The sequence below is a fragment of the Parasteatoda tepidariorum genome, chromosome 6 (assembly GCF_043381705.1).
Source record: "Parasteatoda tepidariorum isolate YZ-2023 chromosome 6, CAS_Ptep_4.0, whole genome shotgun sequence".
Lineage (NCBI taxonomy): Eukaryota > Metazoa > Arthropoda > Arachnida > Araneae > Theridiidae > Parasteatoda > Parasteatoda tepidariorum.
Window position 1 is genome coordinate 24,034,627 of NC_092209.1, and position 20,928 is coordinate 24,055,554.

The 20,928-nt window shown below is 30.3% G+C and overlaps 1 protein-coding gene across 1 annotated transcript in view; it reads left to right on the forward strand.

The window, feature by feature from the left end:
• The window catches only part of LOC107447924 (uncharacterized), a 152,654-nt gene that overhangs the window by 111,415 nt on the left and 20,311 nt on the right, over positions 1-20,928 (forward strand). Inside the window, exons 3-4 of the mRNA XM_043047865.2 lie at positions 11,357-11,936; positions 13,129-14,283. Coding sequence (XP_042903799.1) covers positions 13,165-14,283 — 1,119 coding nt within the window. The 5' untranslated portion in view covers positions 11,357-11,936; positions 13,129-13,164. The remainder of the gene's footprint in view (positions 1-11,356; positions 11,937-13,128; positions 14,284-20,928) is intronic.

Here is a 20,928-nt window from a genome sequence, read left to right on the forward strand (position 1 = left end):
TATATATATATATATATATGCAATTTTTGTAAAAAAATTTTTTTGAGTGCTCCTCACACTATTGTATTAATATATTTTGCTTTGGCTATATTAATACAATATCAGAAAGCACTCTTTTTTGCAGATATAATCGCGTGGGCTGATGAAAAGATTATATCTTTTTTTTCCGGTTTTTATAAATAAAAATATATGATGTGGTATAACGAATTTGTTGATACATTGTAAGTTAAGTTTATCGATATTCCAAGGAAACTACAAAAAAATTTTAAAAAGAAAATCAAAAACTCACTTTTATTACCATCTGAATTATTTTTAAAAAAATATTTCTGTTAAATAATCTCTACTAACGATTTCTGTTTTCTAACACTTAACTTGTCATGGTAAAGCAGTGAATTTTATTACCGATTTTTTAAATTTTTTTAGGACGCTAGTCAGTTTAATGCAAATACTTATTTTTACTACTTACAACTTTAAATTTAAAGAAGCACTACGGCATAATTTAAATACCAATATGCGTGTGTGTTTTTATATTATGCGTATAATATGATGGATAGAATAATAATGTTTCGATAAAATAAATCTTAACAATGCAACACTTGTGGTTCCACTTATATCTTTTAAGTGCGAACGAACCGTCTTTCTAAAAGGTACAAATGAGTGAAAAGGAAGTTATCCACAAATGGGTCTAGAAATTACGAAAGCTTTATTATACAGCACCTTCTATGCACCAGATTCTAGGTATAAAGACTCACCGAAATTGAATAGCCTCTCCTCTTTGTGTTTGTTTTCATGGTGTCTTTCAGAGTTTTCTGGACGGCTGTTGAATAACTAGGTTGGCCTCTGTTTCTTCGTTAAGAGAATCAAATCCTTCCCTGTGCCTAAAATAATTAATGAAGATGCATTTGAAATCAGAAAACTTTGACTGTATAGCAAGATTTTATTCACAAAAAATTAGGCAAGAGACGTACCCAGAGAGTATACAATTGATAGTTATTTATCAATATCAATTAGAAATTGAAGGATAAATAAACGATTTGAAAGAGGAAGAGTATTTGAATGATAACTAGATAATTTTAAAAAAAAATATTGTCTTTTTGTCGAATATGTCTTCGAATCGTTCTCTCGAATCGAACTGTATGACGATGTCTGAATGACGAAATGTCATTCTCCGTGTGGCCATTGGAAGAAAAAAAAACACTTCAGATTCAAGTCTCAATTATACATATATATCATAAATATTTCTCTCAATTACTTTTAAAAAAGAATTTAGACTCTTGCCCATCACAACTGATTCACTTTTGAACCCATTTTAGGTCAAGAATAGAAATTTTATAAAATGTGGTATTATTTTCATTAACCCCTTGGGGACGGGTGATTCATAAAAGCATTCGTACAAAATCAGAATCAAGTTGTAATTAAATAAAAAACGGTAACTTAAATGCAATCGTTTCTAATTTGACAGACTTACTTTGCTTTTACTTTAATTATTGTTATTTTAATCATATATATAATCAATGTTAATTCAAAGTATAACTAAATTGTTTTATTTTGAACAAAGTAATGGTGAATTAAATAAATCAAACAATTATAACTCCGCCCACAAATAAACTGCTAAAGAACTACTTTGATTACCAGTTTTATCTTTTTACCCTGATTGATACGGTTTTATGCTGGCACGTTTTTGTGACAGTCGGCGCGAAAAGGTTAAAGAATGTTTAAATTACATTCACTGATTTGGCTACTTATAAAAGACCGTGTAGAGGCTATTTGATGTAGAAGGTAATGATTTAGATCGGGTGAAGTTATTCGCACCTATAATAAACGTATTTGCTTGAAGTGTAGAAACAATAATCCGCGCACCTCAAAAACTAAGCTGGTTGCTCTAAAGTAAATTTCCATCAACCTGAAAACAACTTCATACACTTCGGGAGGTTGATCTTTTAAGGTTTTTTTTTAAAATCAACTTCGAATGAACCTTAAAACAATTTTGACACATCAAAACAACCTCATATGAACCTCAAAAATATTAGAAATTTTTGTAAAAGAAGTAAATCACGATTCTTTAAATACTTTTTAGTTGTTATTTAAATTGGCAGGTAAATTGGTATGAATACTGTAATTTATCCCGAAGCTTAACGGAAACAAAATATAAAATTCCGATGCTCTGGTTTTATTGTGAAAAGAGAAAAAATAAAATTATTTTTATAGATTTGACATCAAGTGCAAATTATTAGAATACAATTATGTTAATTTATTTAACAGTGTATTATGTAACTGATCATTTTAACAGTGTATTATGTAACTACAAAGATCTGTCTTGACGTATGTGGATACTGCTTGTTTAAAATGCTGATTGTTGACTACTTAAAATGCTGTTGACTTAATATATTAATGACCATCAGGAAATTTTCAGACTACTTTAAACAGTACCATAATTAGTATATCAATTATTTACAATTAATTAACCATTTATTGGAATGACTTCAAACCTTTCGCTTTCTAACCTTTACTACGCGGTTGTAGGGTTAATAGACTATCATTATTTATTATTAGAATAAATATTATAAACATCAATTTATAAAATCCAATCAGTTTACCACTGAAGCAACTGCTCCCGTAAATAGTCCTTTCTAATCAAATAAATGTATTTTATTCCTTCGTTGCTTGAAGAATAATGGCTGCTAAAAAGGGATGTATCCTTTCGAAGGAAATAGCTTTATATATCTAATGGTTCAAACCGGAAATACTGCATCGGATTTTATATATTATAATGTTTTGCTTCAATTCCTTTCATTTAATAAAGGGTTCAAAAATACGATGAATTTTGCGAAAGCGGTTAACAATATTAAAGTTTCACATAATATGCCTTAATTTAAATATCCCACATTTAAGATGACTTTTAAGGTTTAAATTAAGAGGAAAATTATTTTTTTTCAATAGGATGTTTAATATTTTAATTTTCCGGACCGTAAGAGTCAATCATATCTACCGGCTTTTAATTCTTTTGTAAAAGATTTTTTTTTCTATTAAAGTGAAAGTGTATTGGAAATAATTTGACACAAGCAAAATTTCTCCCATAAAAACAAAAATTCATTTACTGATTTTTTTTCTTTTAAAAAAAGGTTTTCTCCAAAAAAAGCGTGAAAGTAGATAGCTCTACATGATAAAATAAATTTTTTAGAAAATAGATAAATGTAATTTTTCTACAACAATTTTCCTACAATTTTTCCTTAGAGAAAGTATAATAAAAACACTTTTAAAGAGGAGATTTTCTTCTCTTAGTAACTGCATTTTATCATTATCGAAACTCACCTACTACTAGTTATAGAATAGTAAAAAGGGAAAAAAGATTAAGGTTTCCAAACAAAAGGTGAAACAGCAGGTGATGGAACAATTCATTTCAAATTAGGTTTAATCCTAAAACTGCCAACCTTAGGACTTTTCTTGAAATGTCATCATTAAAACTTTTTTAAAAAATCCTCTTTTTCTCTCCTTTTGTCTAAGACCCATAACGGCCCAGCCAAGATGGTGTAAATAAATTCTGAAACTAATCTGAGGGTCCATTTCCTCGTTTGTTTTCTCTTACTTTCATTCCGTAAAGGAAAAAAGCAACTCAGATTTATACTCCAGAAAAGTGAAGAAATTGGTACAGGATTCCCGCAGGCCTTTTAAATTTTAAAAAGCGGTAACGATAATTAATCTAATGTCGAACATTTAATTTCTGTGTAACCACCACTAAATATTGTTTTCCAAAGAAAGTATATATGCCTGAAAATTTGAGCTTTTGAACCGGATTTTCCGGATTTTCCGGAAGATTTTATTTTCATATTTAAAGTGGTAGCAATACTCAGTTTATTCTAATTAACTTTTTGAATTATAATGATAATTACAAATGAGTTTGACCACCACTACATATAAATAATTATAATAAATATATAAAAGCATAATAATTATTGCACAAGCGAATTACAACGGGATCAAAATATAAATATATTGTTGAGTCAGATCGTTTATTGTTTTACAACCACTCTGAAAATCCATTCTCGGAAAGAGTGAAAGTTGGCAGGTATGCACTTGGCGACAAAATGGTATTAAAAAATAAGAAATATGTTCGAACTTTAACATTAATTTATTTCCACTACTAAATTTTTTCAAGGACCGTGGTAAGCCTGTAGATAGAAAGGAAGGGGGGAAAATCCGGAAATTGTCTTGTTTCATAAGATTCTTTCTTAAGTTTTAAATTAGTTTTCTTTAATCCCTATGAAACATTTGAAATCTCTAGAGAATATAAAGTTGCAATAGTCCTAACTCGCATTTTTATGTCTTTCACGATTGACTTTCTGTGCGGGTTTCAGTGAAAATTCAAAAATGATTTTAACCTCTTCGAGACGGGCGAGTCATATATGCGTTCTCAGGGTGTCGATAAATAGGGTAAAGAAGATAAAATTGGTAGCTGCGCTGTTACCTCTAAAATTTAGGTTTTCGTTAAATATTATTCAATCTAGAAGATTTGGCAACAGTTTTTCCCAGATTTGAATAAAAAAGAAACAATCAAGAAATTACTTACAAAATTAAACATTTACAAACAAGTTTATTGATACTCAGTTTTCCAACAAAAAAAATCTAAATCATTTCCAAATGCTATTACATACCTGCCAACTTTCACTCCTTCCGAGAATGGATTTCTAGAGTGGTTGTAAAACAATAACCGAAAATCAATCTAATTCAAAAATATATTTATATTTTGATCCCGTTGAAATTTGCTTGCGTATGGATTATTATGCTTTTATATACTTATTGTAATTATTTATATGTAGTGGTGGTTAGACTCATCTATAATTATTATAATTCGAAAAGTTAATTGGAATAACCTGAGTATTGCTACCACTTTAAATATAAAAATAAAATCTTCCGGAAAATCCGGAAGAGTTGGTAAGTATACTATTATCCTGACATTACATACATACATGCAATTTATCAGGTACTTAAAGGGTCAAAATTAATTGAGCTGCAAGAAATTATATTTACAGTAAAAGCAATTAAAAATAAATGGCACATTACTCTATATATCTAGTAAAAGCAATTAAAAATAAACGGCACATTATTCTGTCTATCTAGTAAAAGCATTTAAAAACATAGGCATAGTATTCTTTACATCTATCTTAAATTGAACTTAGAGTTTAAACTTCGAAACTGAATTTTTGACTAACTCTTTTGAATGCTCACCGATACTGCAGCCAGAACTCGTGGGTCAACACTTCATTTTCTTATATGCAGCACACAGAAACTCCTCCACCGCTTCATTTTTGTATTGCAGCTGGAACATGTGGAGCAGCATCTTTTTTAATATTAAGCACACCAACACTTTAATTCCTCCTTCCCTTCGGCAAAACTGCAGGAATAAATTTGTCAGCACAGCATTAATTCGTAGATACAGGTTCTCTTACCAACAGGAATCTTTCTTCATACTAGCAGTTGAAGGACTTGGATTGGCAGTCCGTTGTCGTATTTGATGGCTCCAGCCAAAATTTGTTCGCCACTTTCATTCAGCTTTTTTTATCAGTCATGCTCCACCACCTTTTATCTACGTGTCAGCAAAAGCGAATGAATCTCAGATTGACCTCTTTACCCTCACGAGCAGTCGCGCAACACTAGTGAACGTCAAAAAAATAGTCCTGCGATAAAAACAGTCATGAATGAAATATTACTTTATAAAATTGATAAAATAATACAATTTTGATATAAATAGAACTTAAATAAACATAATTCAAGTATAAAATTGATTTTTGAAAATATTTTTGTGTCAAAGGAAATATTGTTTACCTTGAGTTAGTATCGAAGTGTTTCCATAATTTAGTCCAATCCATTTACCTCCTATTTATTCCAATTACGGATGTCACGGGTGACTGAAATAAAAAGAAGTGATGACTAATAAAATGCAAAAGTCTATTAAAAGATTTTAAAACTAGCAAATTTTTCAAGCATATTTCTTTTAGTTTACTGTAGAAAGTGAATGAAAAGAATGATTTCACTTGATAGACATGTTGAATAATTAAACAGATTAAGTAAATTAAAAAATAATTAAGCTTCTACCACTTTTTAACAATTTTAGACACCTGTTGCATTCCTGTATTATGAATAAAGTGTAATATATGGCTACCAGTCCTCTTTTTATAATATAATGTAAATATTTAATTCAATATTCGTTACGAACTGTAAAGAGTATTCATCTAGCATTTCTTCTAGTTCATGCTAACTATTAGTAGTATAGCAGTGAACTATTACTTTAAAGTAAGATCTAGAAATAAGATATAATTCCTTCTGGTATTAATGCATATATTGGGTAATTAGTGATACATACTCTGACTTGCAATTGAAATAACAACGTAATTGATTCTGAGAAAAATGGCTTGACAACTGTTTTCTTACTATTGCTAATGCTACGAATACAGAGATGTCAACTTGCTCCGGACAGCGAATGAATATTTTCAAGTGGTAGTTTATTAATTGGGATCCTTGTTTTAATAAATTCAATTTATTAGATTTTTATCCACCACTATTTCTAAATAATTCTTAGAGTTATATAATTCACCACTTTATTATATTAGGTCGTGTTAAACCTTTTAAAAAGCAAGCAAAATTGTCAAATATTTGCAAAGTTTACTTTGAAGTTATTTACCAACTTTTAAATTATTTTGGCGTGTCCGGAGCAGTTGGCATCTCTGTGATTACTAAAATAGAATTTATTTGTGAAATATATAGCTCGCCATACAAAGATATCAAATATATAAAAATCTAGATATCGAATTTTTTTGTTTCTATCATTGGTTTTTCGTCAGCGTTTCATCTGTAAAGAGTCTTCAAGAATTTAGAAGTTCGAATCTCTAAATAATCCCAAATGATTTATTCATCTTCAGAAATGAACGCCATGATTTAATCTGACATTTTCGACAAATTCTCAATAAGAGAATACACTTTTAATAAATTAGGCTTCTGCCTGTCAAAAGTATTTAACAATCAAATGAATTTGGAATTCTAGTGATTTCCTAATGAAATCCTTTCGAATATTCGATAAATCCTTCTGAGTTATTTTTCAGAAAAATGTTCCATCATAACTGTTCCAACTTGTTGAAAGTATTTAATTGCTGATGAAAACTGAGATCGATTCGCGTTCGAGGTAGTTTCCAAATGCGAAGAATGAAGCGAAAAATTTATTTCAGATACTTTAGGAAGGATGGTAATTAGTTTGTTCAGAATGTTCTCTAATCGAATTCCGTTTCTCGAGTTTCCATTTTTTTTTTATTTCCTAGAATATATATCGAATTCGGTATAATTTTCAGTCATAATTGGAAAAACAAGTTTATTTGAATAGAACTAGATTGCTTTTAAACAATTGGATTTTACTGTCCGTGGGTGATATGTACGTAGGATATATATGGAACCGTCAGTAACTTCATGATTAGTTACCCCGTTACATTTTACTTTTCTAAGAAAGTAATGCCAATTTTCTTAAGAGTTATCAGTGATTGCAATAAAAACTTAACTACTGTAATTAATGTAAAACTAGGTAGTTTTTATTGCTTAAGAAAGTTTTATAGTTTTTTTTTTTTTAACTTTTCAAAATTTCGAAAAAGGTTTGAGTTTTTAGAAGTTTTATGTTATTACAAATTTAAAAGAATGAAATCTAAATGCTGTTGAAAATGACAATATAATTTCAAATAAAGTGTGAAAAGAACTAGATTTTCAGGTAGAGCGTAAGTAGAATTAGATTATAGCATGTGATTGACTAGCTCAGTATTTTTTACAATGGTTTTTTGAAGATAAAGGTCAGTCGCTCAAAATGACCATGTCCGGTATTCCGAACGCTGGTGTTTTTTATTTTCCCTAAGGATCATTACTTGGTGTGTCCTACTCTGACGTTCTTCATAATCAGGTATTAATACGAAAAGCCAACTTGCGCCGATTTGTAAAAATATTTTTCTAGTTTTAACGAAATTCAAATTATTTTTAATACAATATTTTTCATTTTCAGTATATTTTTTTTTACCACTGAATGTCAAAATTTCAAAGTATCATACGAAGCGCAACTTTATTGCAGTTATTGTAGTGCACCTTTATTGCAGTGCCACTGAAAGCTTAAAACCTTATTGCTAAGTATGAAAAATCGCATGAACTGAACGACTCTAAAGTTACAGAATTATCATTTGAGTATTTCTTGAAAAATTTTAAAAAAATGTCAATAACTGAAAGTATCTCTTCCATTATTGTGGGGCAGTGTATAAGATTGAAATATGTTCACACATTGGAACTTATTAAAATGAGCAAGTTTGTCATAGAAGTATTCCGATTGAAACGTGGTTATTCTACTTATAAGACTATCCGGGTTACGTAGTTTGAAGGTTTTTCTTGCATGTAAATATTCTGAAATTCTGTTTCGATTAAACTTATACCACATTACCTTCAAACATTATTTTTTAATCATTACATTTTATCATATTTTAATCATAACATTTATCATATTTTAATCATTACATTTTATCATATTTTAATTATTATATCTTATATTTTTAAACATTATATGTCTTATAATTTTAATCCCTATATCTTATACTTTAAATCATATTATGTCATGTATGTAAAATATCTAGAATAGCAATTGCAAGTCAGAAGAAAAAGCAGACGCGTAGTGTTTTATAGGTTTTTAATAAATGTGAAAAAATTAAAGCTGTAAAATCTTGTATGAACACAGGACTTCCAAGTTTCCACGCTTCATTTAAAAATTTCTTCAAGTGGTAGCTAAGTTAATGTTTTAATTTATCATTGTTTGCTTTGTAAATTACTTTTGCTTTGTAATTTGCTTTATCTAAAGTTATTTTCCACACCACTAGGAGAAAATCGTACAAAAGTTTAAGCGAAAAGCCACTTCGTTCCGGGGTCCTCTCGTGGTGAAGATTTTAATACGTAGTTATTGTTACCAAAAATTCTGAAAGCTTCAGAATTTAATTATCTACCACTCTATAAAATGTTTTGCAGTTTAAAAATATTTGTCAACTATGCCAAAAATTTTATAGCCTCACCAGAATAAAGTAGCGTTTGTTATGAACTTTTCATACCTGCCAACTTTTAATCCCTTCCATTATCAGTTTTCCCAGTGGTATTAAAATGGAATTAAAACTTCAATTTTAAGCAAACAAATACGTTGTATATGAGCAAACTTAAGTTGACAACCATGATAGTAACGCATATTAATATATGTGCTTAATTTTTGTACGAATTGTGGTGATCAATATCATTTAAAAATTAAGATTATAAAAGAAAAAATAGTATATAATTACTACCACTTTAAATATGAAAATAAAATCTTCCGGAAGAGTTGGCAGGTATGACTTTTAAATCATTTATAAATAGTGGTGTGGGAAATAAGTTCAAATGATTAAAAAAAAATACATTTAAACATAAACTCAAGTACCACTAGAAAATTGACATTCCAGTAGTTAAATATCTTTGAGATACCGCCAATATCCAGCATCTAGGAATATAAGATCCGTCTGTTTGAATTCATACCAAAGCAACTCTTTAACATCAACCTATGCAGCAAGAGCGTGGTTCAGTTTGAATTTAAATTTATTTAACAAATAGCTGGAAATTACGATTTTGAGTATTTCCTAACCTTAAACACCCTCTGTTGAACAAGAAACTTTAATTTCAAAATTTTAGGTCTACCGGAAAGTTATGAGAACGAAAGTACACGCTTACTTTAACAGTGATTGAAATGGTACTTTCTTAAACGAGTATTTACCCTTTAACTCTAACAAAGTGGCTTTTTTTAAGTGGTAGAGTATTTACCCATTAACTCAATGATAATGTTCCAAATAAAAGAGTCACTTCATATATGAGGCCCGACTTCAACTTTCCCAAGATTCAACTTTTTTTCCAATGCCCACCCGATTCACACTAGTCATTCAGTTATCAGTAGGGCAGATTTGTTGGCCACTCTTACAGGGACACTAAAATTGGTGAGCCAAAGTTGCTCCCACAGTAAGAGCAAAACGTCTATGCCTTCACTGGGATTCGAACCTAGGACCTTCTTGATGGGAGGTCAGCTCCCTAGCCACTGCACAGTCCAGTCGGCACATATTCAAACTTGTAGTTTCAGACAGAACTTAGCGGTACATTTGATGTATACATTGGGAGTGTTCCTTCGAAAATAGAATTTTCATTTTGACCTAATATATAAATGTAACTAATTTAAAAATCACCATCAATATTTCTTTAATGGAAGTATCAAGTTGTGGCCATTTTGACATCACCTGATAATCCATAGGTTGAAATAGATGTCGCTCAATGTATTAAGTGATACTAAGTGCTATTGAGGTGATAAAAAATGGTCATTTATGTGTTATTTGATAATTATTTTATTCAAACCTACTACAAAATAAACTAATTATCAAATGAAACATAACTATTTTATTAAAACTAACTTTATGAAAAAGAATCGTAGCTTAATTCTTAATAAGAGTGTGTTAACATGAACGGAATAGCGAAATTAACGTATAATGCTGCGTACGTTTATAACTTAAAGATTCGATTCTTGTTTAAGATTTCTTTTAGGAGTTACAATTTTAATGTTTTTCTTAATGTTATGTATCCTATAAAAAGTATTCAAATGATTTCTTAAAAAACTCTTATACTTATCTTATCAGTTGTTGGTATTTTTATTAAAAAAACCTATTCAGTATTTGTGAAAATGTGTGAATATCGTGACTTTTCTATACAATACAGTTTCGATCGACATTTCTTATCGTTAATGCAAAATTGTAGCGATAAGAAAGAGATGACAAAAAATACAATACTTTAAAAAGATATTCCATTTACAGATTGCTGTTATTTTTTTAAATAGAAAAGTGGGAAAAAAAACTCAATATATTTTTCGCACTTTTTTTCGAACAAAACATTTTATTAGCGAGACGTTGTCATTTCTGGACATATTTTACAGCTGAAAAAAAGCAAGGAAAAAACTAAAATCTCAGGGGTTTTTTTTGTCGTTAAACATTAACAATTTAATGGCATAACCCAACTTAAAAATGAAGCAGTTACTTTTTTATTCATAAAAATATAAAAATACACGAAAATTTAAAAGCATAATTGACAGGATATGAAGCTATCAAATGATAAAATTGAATAAGTTTTGGATAAATCTATGCAAACGAGAAAAAAAGCAACTTTTTTTGCATGTGCATCTGCATTACGTAGAATTTATTTGATTTCCATTTATCTTGGAATATTCTAATGACATATTTTTTGCTTGGTATTTCAAGTTCCTAATTTTCTTAATCATATTCTTTTTTTATTTCAGGTGAAAAGTTACATCTGAGCAACTGAAATATATATGTTTAAAAACATCAAAAAGCTTTACCTGAAAATGACCGAAATGAAGTGGAAATAAATATGAACTAAAACCATAAAAGAACATGTTGCGATATATCATCCCCAAGTATATCATCATATTATATCTGTATTCTACTATATGATTCTACAATACTGAAGATGTAGAGAATCTTAATCAGCATATATAAATAAACATGATCATTATAAGAGCTGATGTGGTGTCATCGAGTGAGAGGACAGCACAAATCAAAATGAAACTTTAAACCATTGGTATCTACATCTATGTAGATATAGGTGACACTTAGTTTAGGTAGTATCGTTAGAGACATTGATGGTATCTCACAGAGTCTGAAATCTTTTCGGTGAACTTTACTGCATTTTACCTTTAATTTTTTAAGTTGATTGAACGCAATCCACACCTTCTTGAAACACGAAACAGTTTATGAATTTCGGTTCGTAAATGAATCTAAGAACTATTGAACTGATGGTGTGTGAAGTATTTATTTGTGATTCAAGTAGCTGATTTGCTTCAGAAAAAAGGAAATTTGGTGAGTATATGTTTATCAAATTAAGGTTTTGTAACCACAGCCTTTTTTGTGTACCTCCATAAAAGCTCTCTATAAAATAACTTTTCTCCATAAATAACTATCTTTATAAAATGACTTTTTAAAATTACCAAAACAATGTTTGTGGAAACTGACTTATTTTCAAAATTTTCATCGAAAGCCAAATTATGGTCGTTTAAAGAAACGAGGAAAGTTAAAAATCAAAGATAAATGAAGAGCATAGTCAGGGGTCTGCCCAGGCCTAATTTACTACCGTTTAGCGGTACCTTCACAAATTCAACTTTAGGAAAAATGGTAGTTTCACAAATCCAACTTTACGAAAAACGATAGTTTCACAAAATACTTTTATTTTTGTATCCCTTAAGAAACGAAAAATCCATTTTTTTGTGTTGATTTTTCAATATAATTTTTAATTTTTCACAAATTATGTCTAAATTTTCGCATAATAGGTACCTCTCAGAAAAACCTAGACAGACCCCTGATAGGGACTGAAGTAGATGAAAAAAGTTTCAGATATCAGGAAGAATCAATCAAGGAAAATAAAGATAGTAGTCGCACAATAATGTGAATGTTTCATGTATTTGTTTTTATATTCACTTTAATTTTAACATCATCTCATTTTATTTTATAACGTTGGTAATCATATTTATAAAAGCTTTTAAAATCGTTAGTGAACAAATGTAAAGACAAATGGATTAACATGAATGGTAATATCTATATGCTTTAATGTTACTTCCTTCCCCTGACTCAGTGAAAAAGTTTTCAATACGTTTTAATGGTAAAGATCCTATTCATATTTCATGAATCGTATGTATTTTGCTGGTAAAGCTGAATAATGTAATAAAAATGTCACTTTTAACTCTAAACTCTTACTGTAGATATTAATATTTAAACTTAAGAACTCGATAACTGATTATAGTACTGATTAAAGCATGCAGATAATCAATAATTATAGGACAGCTTAATAATTTTTATTAATTTATGTTGATGACAGCTTAAAGTTGTCTGAATTTGTTTGACATTTTTAATCTAATAAAATTAAGTCGACAGATTTTATAAAAGTCGATCATATAAACTTGTTTTATATCACATCAAAATGTTCTTATTTTTAAAGTGATCAATATTTAATAGCATAATAATCTTCACTTATAAGAAAATTATCTTTGAATTTCAGATTTTTTTTTTCGAAAGCAAGAAGAGAGAGGGAGAGATGGCTCTTCTGTATCGTTTCTCTCGACTGAACGACAGATCTAATACTGGTGTCTTCACCTTCATTGTCACTCGATCTGTGACACGTGATGTTCATCGTGACGCCACCACAAAAGACTTTACATTCGGTTACCACAAATGGGCCGTTTCATTCACCCGGACAGAGAAGATTTTAGGGGTGTTTTTGATTCTCAGAAACCCAACTGAAGGCACTAAATGTTACGTAGACTTTAGCTTTACCATTCTCAACAGAGAACATTTCTCTAAGAACGAGGTCTATCCGATGAAGAATGCTAGTTTCAGTGTAGAAGAACCAGCTCACGGTACCAGCAAATGGATGTTAATGAGCGAGCTGAAGACGCGTAGGTTCACAGACGAGAATTGGGAATTCTTGATGGAACTTTCCGTCAGCAACGCTATGACCGTTTTCGAGGGGCTGGTTAAGGTGCCGCACGTAGCTCACTCGGCAAGTGGCCAAAAAAGCCGCGTCAAATTGGAGACGTCCTACTTTACGTTTGGAAACTTCGAGTGGAACGTTTCCATATTGCCACATGGTGACGAAGCGGATTCCAGCTCGCGACCAAGGGTCCTATTAAACAGACTCACCGGTTTTGACCACCAGTGCCGAGTCATGTATCGAGTCGTCTTAGGTGAAGGCGAGCGCAAGATTGACTCTGGCATTCTCGACCAAATCTCGGACATGAGTGGCCGAATTCGAGGATTCTCCCTCCGTTGTCAGGTGCCGGATATTGTCCGGCGAACTGTCCTCCGGGTACACACAGAAATGATCTGTGCTAATACAATCAGTGAGGCCAAGGTGCCTACCACACGTGATCCTAACTCAACGGCCAACTGCTATGACCGGGACAAGCAGGGATGGTGCGTTGAAGCAGACTTAGAGTGCGAGTTCCTGAGGCTGAAGCTCTTCTACTCGGACCTGCACAACGTACCAAGGAACCACCTGCGGTCGGTTTCGTGGAACGCTTACGTCATCCGCGACCATCCCACAACGGGGATTAAGGAGAGCGTGATAGTGCTGAACGCACCTCATAACAACTATTATGTACAAGATGGCGTAGATATGGGAGTTATCATGGAGACCAATATACCTGTGAAACAGGTAAGTACCTTTTTGCACTTATTTTTTTGTATACTATTATGTATTTTATATTGAACATAATGGATAATTCAATGTATTGAACTTATTCAAATGTTTTAGATATGAAAAATTATGAATCAGTATTATATTTTACCCTTTAAGTGCTGACGTGAGACCTTTCCCTTTTTTATTATGTAGCTGTATATTTTTTTTTCTAACAGATCGTTTTTTCCCCAACCCATTACTCAAAAGGATCCATATGAACTGGCCAAAGAGTATAATATCATCAAGAATGAAATTTTTAATCTTAGGCTTTGTTATAAAACAGTGATAAATCTCAAAAAGTAAAGTTGGAAAGGAAGAAATATAGTAGGTTGATTAGGTGAGCTAATGTATATTTAGCTGTTTCATATAAAATAATATTTAGAATTAGCAATGAATAAACTAATTATTTTAAATTTAATAAATTAAGACATTCAGAAAAGAATAATTAAATTTGTCTTAAACGATGGTAGGAGCTTCTCTGACTTGTTTGTTTATACAAAATGAATTTTGACCATGTCGACTGAAAAAATACAATAACATTGTGTCGCAAAACTGTCTATTTTATTTGTGATTTTATCTTCTAAAAATAACATAAAATTTCAACCTGCTTGAATTTGCTGAATATACCAAAACGAATTATCAATACAAGTACAAGTAACTGAAGAAAAGTCCAGTAATATTAGATTTCTTATTGACTTTGGTGGAAACCATGATTTTTTTTTAACATTTCTGTTCAGTTCTTCATTTTGGAGAAAAGTAATCTAGCCCAGGATGCAGTTAAACAGACACCAAAGAGGAAAGACATCACCATAAGCTGGATGGATCAAGGAAAAGACAAATGGATCGTATCTCAAATTTCATCAGTCGTTGTAGAAAGATCAACAGGTGTTCATCAGAAGACCAGTAGCAGAATAGATAGACATTTAATCAAGCAAACCAGCATAAAAGGTGAAGCTTGTGCCCTTATGAATAATTACGTTTTCATCAAGCTGATAGAGGAGAAAATTTTTAGGGGCTGCTTGGCGTGAAAAGACGAGACTACATTACTCCCATCCCTATATTGGTGCACAGGGGGAAGACGAAAAGAGACACTGTGATTCGTGTTAATTCAAGACATTGTGTGCTTGGTTGATGTGTGAATGACCACTCGAAGGGAACATCTTGATTCATAATAATATTTAATATTACAATAAATATTACAAGCATATTTTTGCCAGTAAATTGAAGTGTGCTTATTTCTGCCCTAGCATAAACTAGAGACAAGTTTTAAATTTTGAATGCGCCAAAGAAAAATCATGAGACAACTAAACCGAAAAACTCACAATATCTCAGGTGTCGATCAAAGAGGCCGACAGGCAGGTACAGGTAACTCCTCTTATAACTGAGAGCCTTCACATGGTTTCTTACAGGTAGTCCGATCAGACCATTTCATTACTTATTTTCTGCATTTAATTAGTTGCTTTATACGTGATGTCCCTTTCCAGTAATTTGGGGAAAAAAATTTTCATGTGTTGCTTTATGAGAAGATTTGATAAGAGATCTAGTTAGATCAGAGATTGCATTATCCACATCTTCTGTGCTAGTTAACAGAGGTTTAATTACATTATTTTGTGTGAGAATGGAGTATAGTTGCTTTAATTGTTATTTTAATTTTATTGTGTGCTTGTCAGATTTTGAGCAAAAGTAGCTACAAGTGGACAGTGATCAGCTGGAAAACCATTTGCAACATGATTTGCCATTGATTATTGCAAACCATGCTTTTTTCATGCATTTAACATTGATTATAATTTTAATTTGCGCAGAAAAGAGTTTGCCATAAATAGTCTGCATATCCAGTCTATGTGTTGTGAAACATGGATTGTAAATTAGATCTAAATGTACTACTACTTTTAAATTTTGTTTAGGCATTTAATTGTGCAGAGCAATTCCATTTTTATTGCTTCTGCACCCCCAGATTGTGTGCTCACTGTTAAAGTCTCCTCCAAGAATGATTTCTATTTTATCTTTAAAAACTAATTCTACATCTGCCTACTTCAGTAAATTATTTGGGTAATTGTAGAGGGATGTGAATTTTGTTTTTTATTTTTTGTTATTAAGATTTATGATTATTGAAACTTGCTCATAGTCATTAGTGTTATCAATTTTAAAAGGTGTAGCATTAAGATGGTTTTTGTAAGTATCACTCTCCACCGTTTTTATTTATAAAATGCAATTGACCAATCAATATATATATTATTTAATTACGTTTGAATTATTGCTTTATGCTGGTCAGTGAAACGGGTTTCATTTTCAAATTTTATAAACGAAGATGAAACATACAGGTATTTACCACTAAACATACAGGTATTCCTCGACGACCGTAGAGTTGTAGACTAAGCAGATACATGGCTCAATGTTGTTACCCTCAGGCACAAAAGGTTAAAGATTCCAAATTCAAATACTAAATTTTGCCACAACTGGAGAAAAAAAATTCCTTCATAATGAGTCAAGTTAGCTTTTCTGTTTCGAAATTGATTAACTTGCACACAATTCAATTTAAATAAATATTTTGTAAATTGAATAATAATGTACACGCTAATGTTCAATTTAAAATATGTACTGCATAATGCATAGAAAGTCACCGAAATTTAAATGGTAAGAAGAATAAGTAATTGCATTCGTAGAGTTCTGGAAATCATTTTATTCTTGTTCTTTCAAAGATCAAATTTTCTTCGCCGGCGCCCTTAAGCCTCAATTATTCCCGAAAGTTAGGAAACAGTCTTTTGTAATTCTATCTCTTTACACTTTTTACATGAGATGCTTTCGGGAATTTAACTGAAACTAAATCTTTTCTTCGCGCGGATATTCCTGTAATTATTCTTTTTTCTCTCTTTCTTGCGGCGTAATAAGAGATTTAATTAAAATTCGAATTTACATTCTAACATCTGGTTTCTTCCAAACTTTTCCAAAAGTCGAAAGAAGTTTTAACACAAATGGCTGTTTAAATAATGCTCGCTTAAGTTCACAACAGTTGAATGTAAAATTAAAAGAGTAACAAAAGGCTTTTGTTAGTTGGTTTGGCGGTCGTTTGTCCGCTCTTGCGTCTTATGTTATGTTTCTTTGAGGCATTGTAATTGTGACAAAAGTTGTCTCAATACAGGAACCAATTTAATAAGTAGTTAAGGAGGTGCGCAATTATATATTGATTCATTTATTGTTACGAAATAATGTGAAGAAGTGCTCGATTAAAGCTAAGTCACGCTTTTAAAGAAAATAGTCACTGCTGTATACAAGAATCTTGAATAAATGAGAATTTTGAGTACATGTTGTTAATTAACCCTTTCGGGAACAACACATTTCGATTGAAAACGCTCAACAGGGGCGGGGCGGAGCCTCTTAACTGTTATGGTTCTATGTTTGCCTCATAAGAAAGGAGATCTCCGAAGGAAAGAAAAAGGTAAAACTGGTTCTATTACGTGATGATCTTTGCTTTGTATTTATAAGAAAGGGAGAATCTCTTTGTTAGCTCCAAAATCGCTTTTTGTTTCTATTCAGAGCAAAAATGTAGTTGCTGTAAGGTGGATATTAGGAAAATATTTACGTTTTGAATTTAAACGCGGTTAATAGTTAACTTAGCTATATAAATTAATGAAAATTTGACTAGTTGTCTATTTTTGTCCAACTGGACATGGCAAATAAAACATTAGACAATACTTTCTAAGTGAAGCGACATACTTATACATTCTAAATGTTAAAAGTATTTAGTTTTGCAATTGTAGTGGTTTGTCACATTTTTTTTTATTTTAAAAGTGTTGCTGACCGTCTGGCTAAACTGCATCGCAAAGGGTTACATTTTGACATGCAGTTTCCTTTTGTGAAAATGTGTGAAGCAGGAACAAATAGCAATAGAGAATAGTTTCTTTAAATAAGGAAGAAAAAATAAATAACTTCAGTTTTAATATCTAAATTTTTTAATAATTTATACAACTGGTTCAATGATTTTTTTTTTGTTGTTGTTCTTACTAATACTTGCAGAATTCCATGGCTCTAACCAATGTATTTTAAACCATGGTTTAAACCACAAATAAAACCAGACATTTTTTTCTTCAAAAAACTAGTGTTTTTTAAGGAAATAAATCCTTTTCATAACTTCAGTTTTCATATCTAAATTTTTTAATAATTTATACAATTGGTTCAATGATTTTTTTGTTGTTATTGTTCTTACTAATACTTGCAGAATTCCATGGCTCTAACCAATGTATTTTAAACCATGGTTTAAACCACAAATAAAACCAGACATTTTTTTCTTCAAAAAACTAGTGTTTTTTAAGGAAGTAAATCATTTTCTTAACTTCTTTTTTATTCGTTATATAAATACCATCAACTTAAATATAACCAAATGAAAAAAAAAATTCAAAATCTTTTTATTTTGGAGTTAAACTGCGACGCGCGTCTGTGTAAATATATATGAAGTGTAATTAATGTCATATGTTACAAATAATTAATGTCAGTCAATTTGAATCTAAATCATAATGACTCGAATTTTTTTTTTAAAATAACATAGACCAACATCAACTATGTTTTGATAGATTTTAAATTTATTTAAACAATGAACAATTTATAAAATAAGTAAAGATAAAAAAATATTTACCTGTTTATTTTAATCTTGTTAAACAGTATAATATGCTTTGTACAATAAAAAGCATAAATTTAAATGACGTGCTTTTCCGAATTATATATTTTACTTGACAATTGTGTTTTGAATCTTTCTGATATCAGCTATGTTATTGTATGCAAGCAGTGTTTCTTTACTAATGATTCTAATAATTTTAAATCAAAATGTTTTAATAAAAGAACATGATTAAAAAATATTGAACAGTATTCGAAATCCGTTGAAAATGTATTTATATCATTTTATTTAATGTTGAACAAAGCAACATTAAATAAAACAATGTACATCATTTTATTTAAAGTTGCCTTATTTATTAGCATTGTTACGCGTAAAGCTTCGTTGTGTTAAAATAAATTTCTAAAAAGTTCATTCGTTATTTATGGTTAAATCATTAATAATAAAACATACGTTTACTTCACTGTTTGACATTTTTAGTCCTGTTCGTCAACCATTGTTATTTTAAAATACCTTTTAATTGAAAAAGTTTAGTACCTAACATTTTTCATCCTCCTTTAAGTAGAAAGTAATAATTTGTAATTGTTAAATTTTAAAAAAGAACAAGACTAGATCTATTTTTAAAATAAAGGGAAACGAACACAAATGTTGTAAATTTAATGATGCCGTATGATATTTTCATATATCGTAACAAAGGAGAACTCATTCTTTTCTATCCATAAACCAGTCATTTTGATATTAAATTTTTATTCGCTTGATAAGTTGAAATTTAAAGTAAAGTATAAGCACAGATTAATAATTTTCCGTTATTCCTTTTTGCCATATAAGCCTGTGTTTGGAAAAAATTTGAAATTTTTAAAATTGTTTATTGAAAGTATGAAGTAATAAAAAATTTTAACGGTTATAATTTATAATAGCTTAATTACTTTTGATTTAGTGGATAAAGTATTATTTAACACTCCGTTTTTAATAGCAATAATTGGGTTTTTTATAATAGAAAACTGTTTAAAATTAAAATCCCCGTTTTTTCCAACCCTGATTACTTTCTTACAACAAAACGTTGCTGTGATCGTTTTTTCTTCTTAAGTTTTTGAGGATATTTTATGTACCGTTGAAATAATGTTTTCAGTTAAAGATTATCAAAATAAACGCTTAAACCGTTTATAATCTGATCAATAGTTAAGAGAACTGTCTCTTCTCAATTACAGCATATTTGAGTTTTAATCTCGCAATTTACCAAGACTTTTTCTCCTGAAAAGATATAAAAATAAATTTTTCCTTTTACCATGGTCTGTATAAGTAGCATCCCTGTAAAGTCCTAATTTGCTTCTAGGGTATTGGATATCGTGTATCCCCTTTACTTTTATTTTTACGTAAAGCCCATTGGCAATGGGTCAAAACAAACTTTCTAGGGGAAAATGAGATCTCTAGAATCAATATTTCATAGCATCAACTCTGAAGCCAGAAGAAAGCGCTACAAAAAGGAGGTTGAGCGTGATTAATAGGTCTATAACCCCTGGATGTAGTAGATAAACCCCGAGGATTTACTTTTACACATTGAGAATGGATAGTTTTATGTGAATGTGACATCGCAAAAGGACAAGAGGGATAGTTTTAGAGAAAATGATCTTACTTTGAATTACGGCACGTATACGGAAATGTAACATTTATCATGTCCCAGCAATGCTTTTTAGATAAAATGTAAAATGAACACGAAATCACTTTTTCTAACACTTTAAAAGAAAAAATCAATTTATCATTTCCAATCATTAGATATTTGTTTTATATACTGTCGAAACATTTATAAAAAATTTAATGACTCCAATATAGCAATTCAAATCGATTGTAAAGATGTTATTTTAAGGAAAAATATTCCACATTGTGATAATAATGATAAAAGAAAAAAATAAGTGATAATACGAACACAAGACATTAAAAAAAATAATAATAATAACTATTTTTAAAGTATCGGACTGGTGTAGTACCTAAATCGATTATATGATCGATCTAGATAC